Below are 13,820 nucleotides of genomic sequence, written 5' to 3' on the forward strand. Positions count from 1 at the left end.
AGAAACAGCCAACGAAAAACAGATCTGTCTCCAACCATTTTCAATTCAAATGAGTTCTGGTTTTACCTCTAACATAGGCACACACACCTGTAAGACTGTAATTCTGGCAGGTTTGCAATGACTGCCTTTAAACCTATCCTCATGCTTCGTTGCTTACTGCCAAGTGCATCAACAGTGATCACACACTACTGCGTCACACTTGGAAAACACTCTCCCAGCATCACACAACAGCAACAGATAGCACAGCTACCAACACCCTTTTCACATCCATACAATTCAGAACTACAACCATTAACTGTATCTGCAAAGCGTGTTGGGACCTTGACAAGAGGTCGGAAAGCACTGTGGAAATGCAGCCACACATTACAACAAGGTTATTTAAGTTTGGAGTAAAAGACCACAGAGGGATAAGAGAAAACAGAAAAGGGAACCGAATGGTACGAACAAAGAAAGAAGGCACGCAGAGGTAAAGAACAATGGTATATAAAATGGGAGAGTGCATGCCACTGACTGGTTACACTCTTCAGAGGATTGATAAAATACTAATTAAAGAATAAACTACTGTAGCTTTTAAGGTGAAGACAAGATCAAAGAGCTTGAAGGTGAAGCCTTGGTTCTGGGAACAGAGAAAAGGTCTGGACCAGCTTCTAACTGCTTTAACGAAACCAAACTGCAGCAAATCTCAAACCCAAAGTCTGTTCTCGATAAGGAATTAAGTGAAACAACTCCAGAAAAAAATTAAACTGATAAATAAAATGTCTTTATTTTACAGTGGTGTGGCAAATAAATCATAGGAAAACCAAAACCATGATATCCTTATTTACACTGTACAAGTCACTTCCGCAGCCTATCACAAAATGTTTGTTTGGAAATTAGACTGCAAATGCTAGTAATGTAACTAACAAGCAGCTGACGACTCCCAATTTCTCTACAAGATTTTTCTAATTCTATTAAAATATTGCTAATGTGCATTGGTTTTCTCACTGAAATCATTTACTGAGTATGTGTTTTACACTCCTTTCTCAGGCCTTTTATCACATTTTCTCTCTGCCTGGAAATAATAAAACTCAACACTGACTTATGGAGCCCCAGTAGGGCTAGCAGATACTAAATGGAATCTAGATTGAACAGAAAAGGGTATACTGAAGCAAACGTTGGATTTACGCTTTTTAAACCCACTGGGGTTGTGATGGCTACGTCATCATCAATTTTGCTATTTATGCATAGCTTCCTTGTTTGCTTACACACACAAACACACGCACGCATGCACACACACACAAAATGATTGTTAAGTGTGGTGAGAGATGGTTGGTGTGAAGAACTTAATGATCATGAAGATGAATTTCTGCAGTGGGATAGTCAGAGGGCTATGGGATTGGTTATTTATCAGAAGCTGACTGATGTGAACTGCACAACAGCAGTATTTTATCATGCCAAATAAAACACATTAACAAGGAAATGATGTGGGAGCGATCAATACTAACTCCACATTCCTTGTTGATGTACGAAAAATCATATAATAAGTAAAAAGTGCTAACATGTTTAAGAAATTCTTGGAGTTTTGGGAAAAGAAAGAACCTCCTCTTATATTGATTCAGACACTCTTCATAACTAGATTACAAAAGAGAACGAAGGAACTTAAAAAAATAATAAGAGAATATATGTAGATTTAGAGGGCATGGTATAGAAAGAGAGGGTTGTGAATTATAATGGCATTATAATAGAAAGTGTATGACATACCCTAAAATCCTCTTTTAAGTATCCAGTGACATCAGATGAAGATGAGATTTACTAGTGAATGAAGCCTCCAGACAATGGTGTATGAAATGATATTAACAGCTAAATATAATGAAAAGATCCTGACTTTGCAGACCTACAGTAAATGAGCCAGGGTAGAAGATAACAGTTGTATATAAGAATATTACTTAGTTTACATTTTTAAATTACTGATCAGACAGAAACCCATTAGGCTGTATTACTGAACAATCTCAGTCGATTGATATATGTACGTGTTTTTCTAAAAAAAACTGTCAGCAATCATATTTAGTAGGGTAAATGTAACAATAGTATTACATTGCAGACATTTCAATGCATTTTTCATGACAGTGATATAATTAGCTATAGGGACCGAGTGGTTTACTTCTTGGATCTATGGAACTGCACAGAATGGTTGAGTAATCATATAATCAAAGTCTTAGGAGGTAAATTGAAATTTTGTAAATAAAACATAGCTCTAAAACCATAAAATATTCTGTGATAATCCCAGATTTCTGTATTAGACTTTAGAAGTTGGAGTGTCGAGGGTCCATAGGAATCCTAGAGAAATGTGACAGAAATACGAGCCTGTGAACACACCATAACATATCAGTTCCATATATTAAAATGGCATGTTAGCTCATCTGCGGTGGAAATGGTTTGAATCAATCAGATCCAAAATTGTGAGATATGATATTCAGTCCATTTAAGAGGCCCAGGCTGCATTTATAAGAATGTTTACATCCTGGGAATGCGAGGAGGTAGGTCTGCTGTTCTTCACAGGCCTCCAATTCCTGCAGTCATAGACATTTGCAAGGGGTCATAAAATGCCTCCGTCTTCCTAAATATTTACAAATAAAGAAGTTTTATGACTGGAGAATGTACATTCAACAATTCGGCTGATTAGCACATCAACGGCCTTGCAAAGTGAAGCACAGTCACAAACAAATCACTGTGCAAAAACACACCAACTGGTCTTCTTCCTATATTGGGGCCTGGGCTCTCTCAGTGCTGCACGTGTCCAGCTTCACTGTGCGATCTGACAGAATCTAGACTTAGCATGTTAAATCGTGGCTGTGGTCAAATTGGCATATCATTTCTACAACTTCTTCCCAGTACTAGAAAGACAAGACATACCTTGAATTAGTCAACCGCTGCTTTATCATGACACGTGTTGACTAAAATAGGAGCTTGTCTAGAACATGGACATTGCCCTGTGGACGGCTAATAAGAGTATTTAACCAACAATAACTCATCCCAACAATATTCCTCAGAGGTCCAGTGTCCTTTTCTTTGGAGCTGGGTGCTGTTATGGCATAGATCGTTAATGAACCAGCTGCAGAATCTATGCAAAAAATGACTGTTAAAGATTTCAGCCCTACAGACGATTACAGTCTTTCACACATAAATAGTAAGTAAAGTGATTAGCAAGAACAAATTAGAATACTAAAGATATCACAAAAGATCATTCATATTATAGCAACATTCCTATGAGTGTGACGTTTTGTAGAAATAATTCCTATTACAAGTCTATTGCACTGGTGATATCATATTTAAGAGTCTTAGCAAATTAATCCTTAAGAGGGAATTATTTTGTATGATAAATTACCCAGTTATTATCACATTTCCATTGTTAAATCCCGCTTATCCATGCAGTAGAATCTAGAAGCCATTAATTGACATGGAATTTAACGTAAAATATACTTCTGCATTTTCATTTTGTATATTCCAATGAAGTAAATAACAATATATATAAATGTGTGCATACACAAGTACAACATAAAAAATAAATCACTGGAAACAAGTACATCTCACAGCCAAAAAGATATACAGCATAATGGAAACAATGTTTGTGACACAGACCGCATACACTCACTGCAATATGCAAATACTTTCCAGAGCACCTCGTCCTGAGAATGAACACCATTGCTATATCCCCTTGTATACACAGCATCCCTCGGTCTCACACTCAATTACACATTCCTCCTAGCACCAGCCACAGATGCTGGTGATAGCTGCCAGTAATTGCTTGGAGGCGACAGGGTACTGAATGTGAATGTTTAAACACAGCAGCGTAGTATAGCAAAAATGTGCAGCAGCCAAATCCTGGACCCAATTCCTAGACATTTCTACCACACAGCTATGATTACCACTCTGACAGGTGGTATGTTGGCAGTATAGATATTACATTTTCCGCCAGTACTATAGCATTACTGCTCGTGATTAATAAAACTGATGGTAAAAACTACTGCTGCAAAATGCAGCATTCATCCTAGCTAGGCTACATTTCAGATAGTAGCTGGCTGTACTTTTCATTTACCACCAGCAATTAAATTATCAGCCTTTTCGGAATTATACCATAGATATGCAAGATATCCTATGCAGGGACCTCTGGCATCAGGCTTATGTTTGGTTGAAGATAGTGATGTTCTTCGCCTAAAGAATTTTCTCACTGAATTTTCTCACTAGTTCCATTCCCTGAGCAATGTCGCTTCTTCTCCAACTCTCCCACTGCTTGCTTCAGGTCAGCAACCACAAGGTCAACATCATCTTCTGTGGTTCCTCTTCCCACGCTTAGACGCAGAGCATTGCAGGCAATGTCATATGGAATCCCACTCTTCAGAAGGATTGGAGACGGTCTACAAAACAAAATGTTCTTGACTAAAATTCATCACTGCATTTAGGTGCATCAAGATCAATATGCTTCGAAATGTACAGAAAAACATATATCCCCCTACGGTACACACAGTTCCGCCAAATGCTCACACAACAATGGATAATCAATGAACTCCATTAAACTTGTTTCTTCAACATCATCCCTCTATGCTTCTTCCAATGAATGCATCCACGATAGCAAAGTATGATCATGGTTCCATGTATTTGAACCAATAACATTTTATCCTTGAATTGTTTTTAGATCCTCTAAGAAAAAGTGCTCTACTATTATCATGTGTTCATGTCGAAGATTGTAGGGTGAAGCTTCTCATATGTGACCCTGGTTTATGCAGCTCTTTTCCTTAGACTTGAAGACAGTGACTCAACATTCAGATGAACCTTCAAACATACACTCATTTTGTCAAAGTGAATGTTCTGTGTTTAAGTATAGGCAATATTCGTTTGAGTGTCACAGGGCAAAATTTGTATTTCTGCCCCAAAAGCGCAGTTTGAACGAACACCTAGGCCGTGTCTCGTCTCAATGGGAACACGGACAGCCACAAACATCTTTTAACCATTTTGGGTTTCATCACAGACATTCGGTTTGAGTCCCATTTCACAGTATGCTTTGGAACCATTGTCTGGGCATTCCCACACCATTTAGGGCGACTCACTCAAACAGCAAAAATGGGATTCAAGTATTTTACAGTCAGGTTGTCCAACCTCTCCAGTTACCAGGAAACAGATATTCCTGTACCCATCAAAAAGAACATTAACAAAGATAACTTGTTCTGTTAATGGATACTTGCTCCAACAGCTACCTTCACTAAACCAATTCGATAGGAACCAACAGGAGAAGGGCCTAAGAACAAGACAATAATATGAAACTTTTTATAATTTCGAGAAAACTTTGCTCGTACAAAAGGACAATTGTACTTTAAAGATTTTGTAACCAAAACAAAAGATTTTGTAACCAAAACAAAATATTATGCCTGCTGCCTGCAGAAGCTAGTTCTCCAAATATGGGTAAAGGGTAATGCATTTCCAGTAGAAACAAGCTACCACAACAGCAAGAATCTTTTGTGCTGAACCTATCCTGAAAGGACAGCAAATTGGGAATGCTGATTTCCTGCTGTAATCTTCCGATATTCCCTTGAGGCTGAGTAAATGCAATATGGAAATGTGTGGCTTGCATATTGAGGACCAGCTTGAGGTTTTGATACAAAGGGCAGAGACTAACCCCAGGCAATTATCTGCAAGGCCCACTGGTCCGATGTTATCCTTTGCTACTGGCTCAAAAACCACATAAGCTGGCCCCGACTGGAGTTTTCTGATGCTGCAAAGCTTGCAAATCAAAGACACTTACTAGGCGGAGTTGAAGAGGAGGATTATGGCACACTCTCCTGCCCACCTTTCTCTAAACCTCTACCTCTGAAAGCGTGAGAAGGTTGCTATTGTTGCTTCTGCAGCAGCATTTGATGCTACCGACTCCTGCACGACTGGTGACCCCTAGTCTTGGAAATATCAATATTGGCGATGGAATGTCTTTGACTATCAGGCCAGGCCTAAAGCTCTTGCTGTGGCTTTAATCAGTTTAAACTTTCAAAGGATGCCTCGGCATTGCCTCCCAAAAAAAGTCACCTTTAAAGGAAAAGGGCATGTCAAACAACTAACACTGGACATCTCACCAGATGCTGGTTTTGCATATTCACAAATGTCTAAGCATTATGGTCACTGATCTCTAAGCACAAACCAATGATCTAACTGTATCCAAACCAGGCTACGTAGACTTCTTGAAAGGAGAAACAGCCTTTATTCCATGCCTCGAACCACGCTGTGCCTTTACAATGTGGTTCGAACCACGAACGCATCTTTACAATGCAATCATTTACAACCAAGTTGTTGCAACGACTTGCCTTAAGGGAAGCGATGTTGGATTGATATTATGTTGGACTTTAAGTCCAACAATTTCCATACTGTTGCGGAGACTGGCATTGGAATAGTGAATTATACTTTTCCAACTCAAACGCTTTCCCTAAGGCAAGTCATGTAAAGACACGTTCGGGGTTCGGACCACGTTGTAAAGGCATGCAGAAAAAATGTCTGCGTGGTTCCGACATCCCTTGAAAGCATTCATACTATCCTTGCATAACTCAGCAAAGGACTTTGCATGTAATCAGGCAGGCTAGGAACAGATGCTGCCACAGACTCCACAGAACATGATTGTACATGAGAGAAAGCAACCAACATTTGAAAATTTCACTGCATTACTGCCTGATGCAAATATTTTATGGCCCCAAGCGTCTGGTCTTTTAGATTCCTATTTTTGTGGTAGTCCAGACTTTAATTTAGAAGCTGAACCTTCCACTACCAATTTCTCAGGAGTATGATTAGAAGGTAGGTATTGAGAAGTTGATGACTCCACTCTATACTTGTGAGCACCCATTCTTGTCATTGACAAATTACACTGAGGTGTATCCTAAGAGCACGGTACCTGATCTTCGAGTGCCTCATTAACATGCAAACCACCTTCTGATGTCACTTACCATCCAATGGATCAGTATAAAAGAAAAGTTCAGCTCCACTCTGTGCATGTAGATTTCCAGGTGCTTTGTTGATGGTCCATGAAAACTGACTCTGCTCAGCCAAAACATGCTCTTCAGATTAAGGGGTGTTCAATTCAAGGAATGTGCAAAGGTCACTAGCATTCTGGCACTCTGCCAAGAGTGCAGTGTAATATAATGGTGGACGTAATTCATCTCCTATGAGGACTGAGGCATCCAAATCGGATCAGAAGCCGAGCCAAATAGGGTATGCTTTTTCTGTATGGTCACCTTGGCAGAAGGTTTTGAGCATATCTAGAAAACAAGACGCTTTCGTAAAGGACTTTATAGGTGTATTTCCTGGCTAACAGCAAAAAGATTCAGATTTAACAAGTCAGAGCAAGAGCCTGAGCCAACGCTAATGCTCCTAACAAAGCATGAGGCATTTCTTGATATCAATACTGACTGTGGACCCAAAGGTGACACCGAAGAAGTAAATGAAGTCGAGACCGGCACTTGAGCTGAAGCCACAGACGTCATAATAGGCTCCAGTTCTGTTACAGGTGCCCGAACAGGCGTGTCAGGGGGCCTTTACCAAAATCACCTACACAGCCTGCTTAAAAGCTTGCACTTGCGCTGTAGTTGACCAAGCTGTAGGGAAAGCTTGAGATGGCTTATGTTGTCCCTTCTTGTGCTTCTTATGATCCTTGTATGGAGAACAGTCCTAGAATAAGTCCTTCTTCTGGTTTGAATTATAGGCTTTCACCATCAGTTTGGCTTCCTTCTCCCAAATTGCCTTTGAGTGCATAAGAGCACACAGCAGAAACTGCAAGGTCATGGTAATGACCCCCATCTCATTAGGACTTGGAATGTGGATTCAGGCTCAACATCAGTCGTAGGCACTGAAAGTAGAGCTATAAGCACAAAGACTTTGATGGGGACATTTTCCCAAAACCACTCGACAAATATCAAAACCTCAGCAGTTCCACATTCTGCACTGATGAAGATGCAGAAAAAAAACACAGTCACCAACAGCTGGGTGCCCTTTATATGTGTTGCATGCCACTTCTGGCAGAGTCCCACAGATTTGTGCATGACATCATGGGAAATCACTAAGCACGGGCAGTAAGCTCCGCTCCGTTCACGGAGTTTGCCGCACTCCACGGAGCACCCAGAATTTTTCCTCATTCGCGCTCCCCAATGTCAAGTTGGTGAGAGCGAGCATTGAAAATCCACCTCCCGGCTGGATTTTCCCTGGCTCGTGCTCCCCAATGCTGGGGTTCGTGTTGATTTTCCAGTGCAGGGCAAATACCCAGCACTGCAAATCAACGCAAACAGGTGTGACCAAGCGCACTCCGGCACTAGCGAACTCCGCGCTGCAGTGGTCTTTGGTCACCTTGTGGAGTTCCGCAAACTCCATCAAGGGTTAGAAAACACGCAGTTTCGGTGACGTGTGTAGCTGTGAAGATTTCTCGCCCAGGTCGGCACTGGGGGGGGGGGGGGGGGGGGGGGGGAAGGTTTTAATCAAGGAAGCTACGGGAGCAAGTATTCTGCCTGACGAATGATGCTTTGAAATAAACAACGCCTTGTTAAAGACATGCGATCTGACCATTGTGTTCATTCATAAAAGTAAGCCTTGGTTCACTTTCCTGAAGTGAATGGATGGATCATGGTAAAAAAATGTTTATAAATGAATAGAGGCCTGATGTATAATGCGAATTAGAGATTCCAAAACCTGCAACTCGCTAAATTACAGTGTTTGTGAGTGCTAAATGGCTTTAAAGTATGTACTAAGCCAAAATGTGTTAAGAAACGCATAATGTATCAGTATTTGGAAAGAGCGTGTGGAAAGGTTACTTACTTGTAATCCTAGGTCAGCATTGTTGGTATTCTCACTAAAGCCACAAACGTAGAACAATACAGCACGCTGAGCCCCAGAACACTACTATGTATATGTATATGAACTTTGTCTTCTGACGTTGGAGGTGTTGGAGGTAAAGTTCTCAATATTGCATTTAGTTTGTGATAGGCCAGCTAGAACTGCATTTTTCTACAGTACCATATTAAAAACAAGACCACATTGTAGTACGTAGTTGTGGAAATGTGTTATACATTTAAGATAACCTTAAAAACCTGCAAATAAATAAATAAATAAATAATGAAAAGGAATGTGCCTGTCAGGTCAAACGTTTGGTCCCAAAAACCACTCATTGCTCTAGTAGTCCTCTGCAGTGAAGGGAACTACTTTGTGGCAGCATGCCGTCACTCACAGTGAAGTTAGCCAATGGCTGAAGTGAGCTGACCCACTGCCCCGTGCTGTAGTGGGTAGAAGAAAAATGTGAATGACCCAACAACAGCCCAATGATTGGAGAGGGCTGGCTGAAGGTCCCCATAAATAGATTAAGCGTGTATATAGAGAAATATATATCTGTCGTCCTGTCACTAACACTTTCAAGGTCTAATTGCTGCAACCCATGGAGCAGCTCGATCTATCCTCTCTTCGTCCTCTACATCACAGTGCATGTGGTCAGCATCTGGTGACAATTTTCTTTCTGGAATGGTACAGGATATAATGGTCACCTTACACATAGTGTGGCATCTATTATTTACAATCAAATCAAAGAAATATCTTTCAAGTCCAAAATCGTTGCTTTTTTCACCTGTCGCCTTGGTCTGAGTGGCAAGCAGCACCAACACTAGCCAGCAGTATATGGCAAAGAGACAGCACAGCTCGACCTGTAAGAGACAGAGAGGAGGTTTCAGTGCATAAACAAAAAGAGAACTGAATAAAGCTAGATAAATATTGAAAAAGTCAGAAAGACACAATCAGGCAATGAAACAAACAACTTTCAACAGAAAGGCACCAGAAAAAAGAGAATAAAGAAGAGCAGAAGAGAAAAAGAAAAACGATAACCGGAGTGAGAAAGCCATCAAGTGCTAGAGTGAAATCAGTTTAAGAGAGGTAAAATAAGTATCAGGTTTGTATGAACTGGGCAGGCGAAATATGGCTCAATTCGGATTCAGGGAGACTGTGCAGACTGTTCCCGAGCAATTCAGGGAACAGCCCTGCTCGCCACTGCCAGGTTCACCCATATATATCGCCTTAGTAACAAGCCCCTGGAAGTCGGCTAATGTAATCTCTCAGCTCTTCTACCACCATAGCAGGGAAATTATATGATTCTTCTGAAATTGTTCATGTGACAAGAAGGGATATATAAAATAGGGCAGCAGCAGGAACAAAGATGGATAACCTCTTACCTTGAAGTGCTGAACCTAAAATGGAGACATTACAGGTATTTGGAAGACACTGAGAGCCAGGGAAATGACTGTTGAAATTGATTTTATCCTGTCCAAACTCAGCCTAGAGGGGATGAGAGAGACAGATATTGATCGCACATTATAAAGAGGCAAACACAACTCTCAGTGACTCACAGCTGGGTAGGTGCCTGCATTCATAGCTTAACATGGCAAGGTAGGCGGATGAGTCCAAGTTAATAGGCTACAGCATATGTACACAAGTATGTTAGAAGGTAACGACAGGAGAGCATGAGCTTGTGGTCACAGGTGTATGAAGGCTTAGTTATAGGGCTAAGCATGCATTTAAAAGTGAAACAAAGAACTCCCAGTGGATGGTTTTGACCATGCCTTTATGACATAATGAATATGAGCTGGATTTCGTATGTAAGTAAGAACATACAATCCTTGGTAAGTAGATGATGTCTACAGAGCAGGGAAGTGCTACGTTTTCCTGTGTAGATACAAGTGTGTATTATTAAGTGAGTTTGAGTGTGCGCATACACTGGAATACCACGAACCTTGGACTCATCATTATATATGTTTACTGACAGGAAAGTGTGCACTGCATACAGAGATGAGTAAAGACACCAGTGGTCGAAGTGGGGGAAAAAAAGTAGGGGAACGGAGAGCGGAGGATCAGGGGTCGTGAATAACCAGAGGATTGGGTCAGTGTGCGGAGTCAGAGGTGTGGCTAAAAAGAGCAAAACATACCAATTTTTAGTATGTTTGCTATTTCACTGACCAGTTACAGCTTATAACGTTATTTAATGCAACCAATAGATACACGTTTATTTGAGGTTTACTATATGAGTTATTGACATTAAAATACATTTACAATTTGGAATAATTTTTACAATCACAGAATGTCCCAAATACGCTTATAAGTGGAATCATAAGCCATTTGTCTTCGAGCCATGCAGTTTCTTTCATCAGCACTTCTCCCTTTTTCAAACCATTTTGGAACATAAAACTTGGGTTTAAATTCTATGACAGGAGACCCCACGTTTTGGGGAGAACTGTTGATTACATCATTCTGTGCCCCATGGTCAATGCAAAATTGTAGTCCTACATTTTTTATGTACTTCACGCAACATGTCATGAAGCCAGCATTAGATGCCTCTTAGTTCCCTTTATTGTATCTAGACATAGCACTCAAAAGTGAATATATACACCTAAAACAACCCAGACATGTTGGTTTTGCAGATGCTTTAAAAGCAGTATCACGATTAAGATACAACTATTATGTTAGTGAAATTACTACTCAAGGTAGTTAGCAATGAAAATTGCAAATGTATCAACTCTGGAATTATGAGTGCAGGTAGCAGGCTCTGTATATACTATACCAAAGTAAGGTATAGTGTACACAGAGTCCAGCCGATCCCCAAAGGCTTACAAAGGGAAAAGTAGATAATACCTTACTCTCTATTTGTGGTAGTGTGGGCGAGCAGTAATGCTTTATCAGAGGGTAGTGGTGAACATTTATTGTACACACTCAAGCAAGAAATGATAGCACACACTCAAAGAATGAACTCAGATCAATTGTTTGTATAAAAACACTTCTTTTATTGTATTTTATTTCTAGAACCAAGCAGGACTTGGTAATGGTAAGTAAAATTGTACTTTCCCAGACAGGTTGATAAGAATATGCAAGCTGAATGATTTTGACTTTGTTACAGGTTGGTACACTGCTTAAAAACAGCTGTACTTTTGAGGTCACTTTTTCTACTCAGTGTGATATGCCTAGATATCGCACAGGGACATTTCCTGGACAAAGGTAAGTAAAACACCTTTACATTAAAAAACACAGTTACTTAAGTTTCCATACAAACACAACTCAACACAGAACTTTTTCAGAGTAAAACAGTCTATGCAGTCCTATGGAGGAAAATTTGTTATCGGTTTGCAGGTAAGTAATCGGTCTTGAGTGTTGAGTTTCAGGGGTTAGAACAAGAAATCCCCCAGGGTCAAGGATGAACTCAAAAAGCACCCTCAGCGGCACAAGGGCAACCGGGTGCAGAGTGCTGACACCCAATGTTAGCCTATGGGGCTAGGGGGGCCTTCGGTTGGTGGCTGCTCACGGGCCAAGCACCTAGGGATAAGGTCAGGGCAAAGGGGGTCCCAGGTCAGCACTAAGTCCACAACACGAGCTGTGCCAGGGCGGCCGAGTGCAGAGTGCTTAGGAGAGGCCAGGAGCCCAATGCAATCCTTTGGAGATTGCCTGTTTTGTTTTTTAGCTGCAGGCTCGGTCCAAGAAGTCTTTCGGGAGGAACCAACAGCTGGGCAGGTAAGTTTGAAGGCTCGGAGACGTAGGTCCACCTCAGGTCCTCTTCACCAGGGTGCAGGGCGGCCGGATACAGGGGTGCCCTTTAAGGTCGGATTTAAGATTACCGATGGGGGGTCTCTGTACAGAGGCTGCAGGCAATGTCAGGGAGTCCTGGAGGGGTCAACCCACGGTTGACTTGGACTCTGGAGCGCTGGGGGACCTCACTGGGACTGGTGGGCCACTTGGAGTTGGGCCGTAGGCGACTGGTGGAGTGGTGGTTCCATGCATCGGGTTTTTTGTCTTCAGCAGGCTCAGAGTCTTTCTTTGGAGATTCTTTTGAACAGAGTTGCTGTTCACAGGATATCCTTTGTTGAAGGCAGTCAGTCCTCCCAGGGGTTCTGGAGGTCGCTGGCTGCAGAACAAGATGACTTCTGGCGCAGGACCTCTGGAAACTGCAGACGGGCTGGTAGGGCTGGGGCCAAGTCAGTTCTTCTCTGCAGTCTCCTCTGCTGTGCCTCTTCTTTCGTCCTTCTTCTGCGAAGGTTATGGGAATTTCCCTTCTGGGTCCAGGGCAGCCCCCAAATCACAGTATTTAGGGGGCGTTTTAGGGGTCTCGGATTAGTGACCAATGGGCTACTGACCTTAGGGTGACTGCACCCTTGGTGTGCTCACCCCACATGGGGGAGTGGGCACAATCCCTAACCCTGATTGGAGAGTGCCAGCCATCTGCAAGATGGCAGGCACTGAAGAGTGGGCTTCACCTTGCCTCCCCTATCTGAAGGGTGGGGTTAGCAGAGGTGGGCACAGGCGTTGCAAAGCCGGCAAGGCCTTTAAAGCTCCCCTGCCACAGAGGGCTCTTCCTGACCTGGTGGAGGTGTGAACACCTCTGCCCAGGAATGGCTTTGTTTCTGGCCTCAGAGTGCGAAGGCTCCCACCCCTGGGGTCCAGAAACTTGTCTCGTGGTAGCAGGCTGGTGTTTACCAGTCAGGGAACCCACCAGAGGCTGGTTGTATTTTCAGGTGGCATCTCTAAGATGCCCTATGAGTTCAATCTAGAATAAATCCCACACTGGCATCAGTGTACCTTTCTGCACAAAAATAATCCTGAGAGGCTTCTTTCTCTTTCTATGTGTGCTGCACATATAGAAAGAGGAAAAAATAAAGATATTTCTCCTTGTTGTGCCTCCCTTGGGGAGGCGTAAGATTTTGATGCATTCCCAGGTTTACAAGTCCTTGTAGATCAGGGAATGCGTCAAAAACCATTAAAGTTGAGTGGAAAAACCCACTGCAATGCCATCCTTGTGCAGA

The 13,820-nt window shown here is 41.9% G+C and overlaps 1 protein-coding gene across 4 annotated transcripts in view; it reads right to left on the bottom strand.

Annotated features, from left to right (window-relative positions):
* Positions 1-738: 738 nt before the first annotated feature.
* Positions 739-13,820, bottom strand: part of SCLY (selenocysteine lyase) — a 206,158-nt gene continuing 193,076 nt past the window's right edge. For all 4 annotated transcript variants that reach the window (XM_085634600.1, XM_085634599.1, XM_085634602.1 and 1 more), the window contains exons 11-13: positions 10,212-10,314; positions 9,614-9,689; positions 739-4,394 (exon numbers count right to left, since the gene is read on the bottom strand). In XM_085634600.1, the coding sequence (XP_085490726.1) occupies positions 4,205-4,394; positions 9,614-9,689; positions 10,212-10,314 (369 nt within the window). In that variant the 3' untranslated portion in view covers positions 739-4,204. The remainder of the gene's footprint in view (positions 4,395-9,613; positions 9,690-10,211; positions 10,315-13,820) is intronic.

This window comes from Triturus cristatus, chromosome 11, assembly GCF_964204655.1.
Source record: "Triturus cristatus chromosome 11, aTriCri1.1, whole genome shotgun sequence".
NCBI classification, from domain to species: domain Eukaryota; kingdom Metazoa; phylum Chordata; class Amphibia; order Caudata; family Salamandridae; genus Triturus; species Triturus cristatus.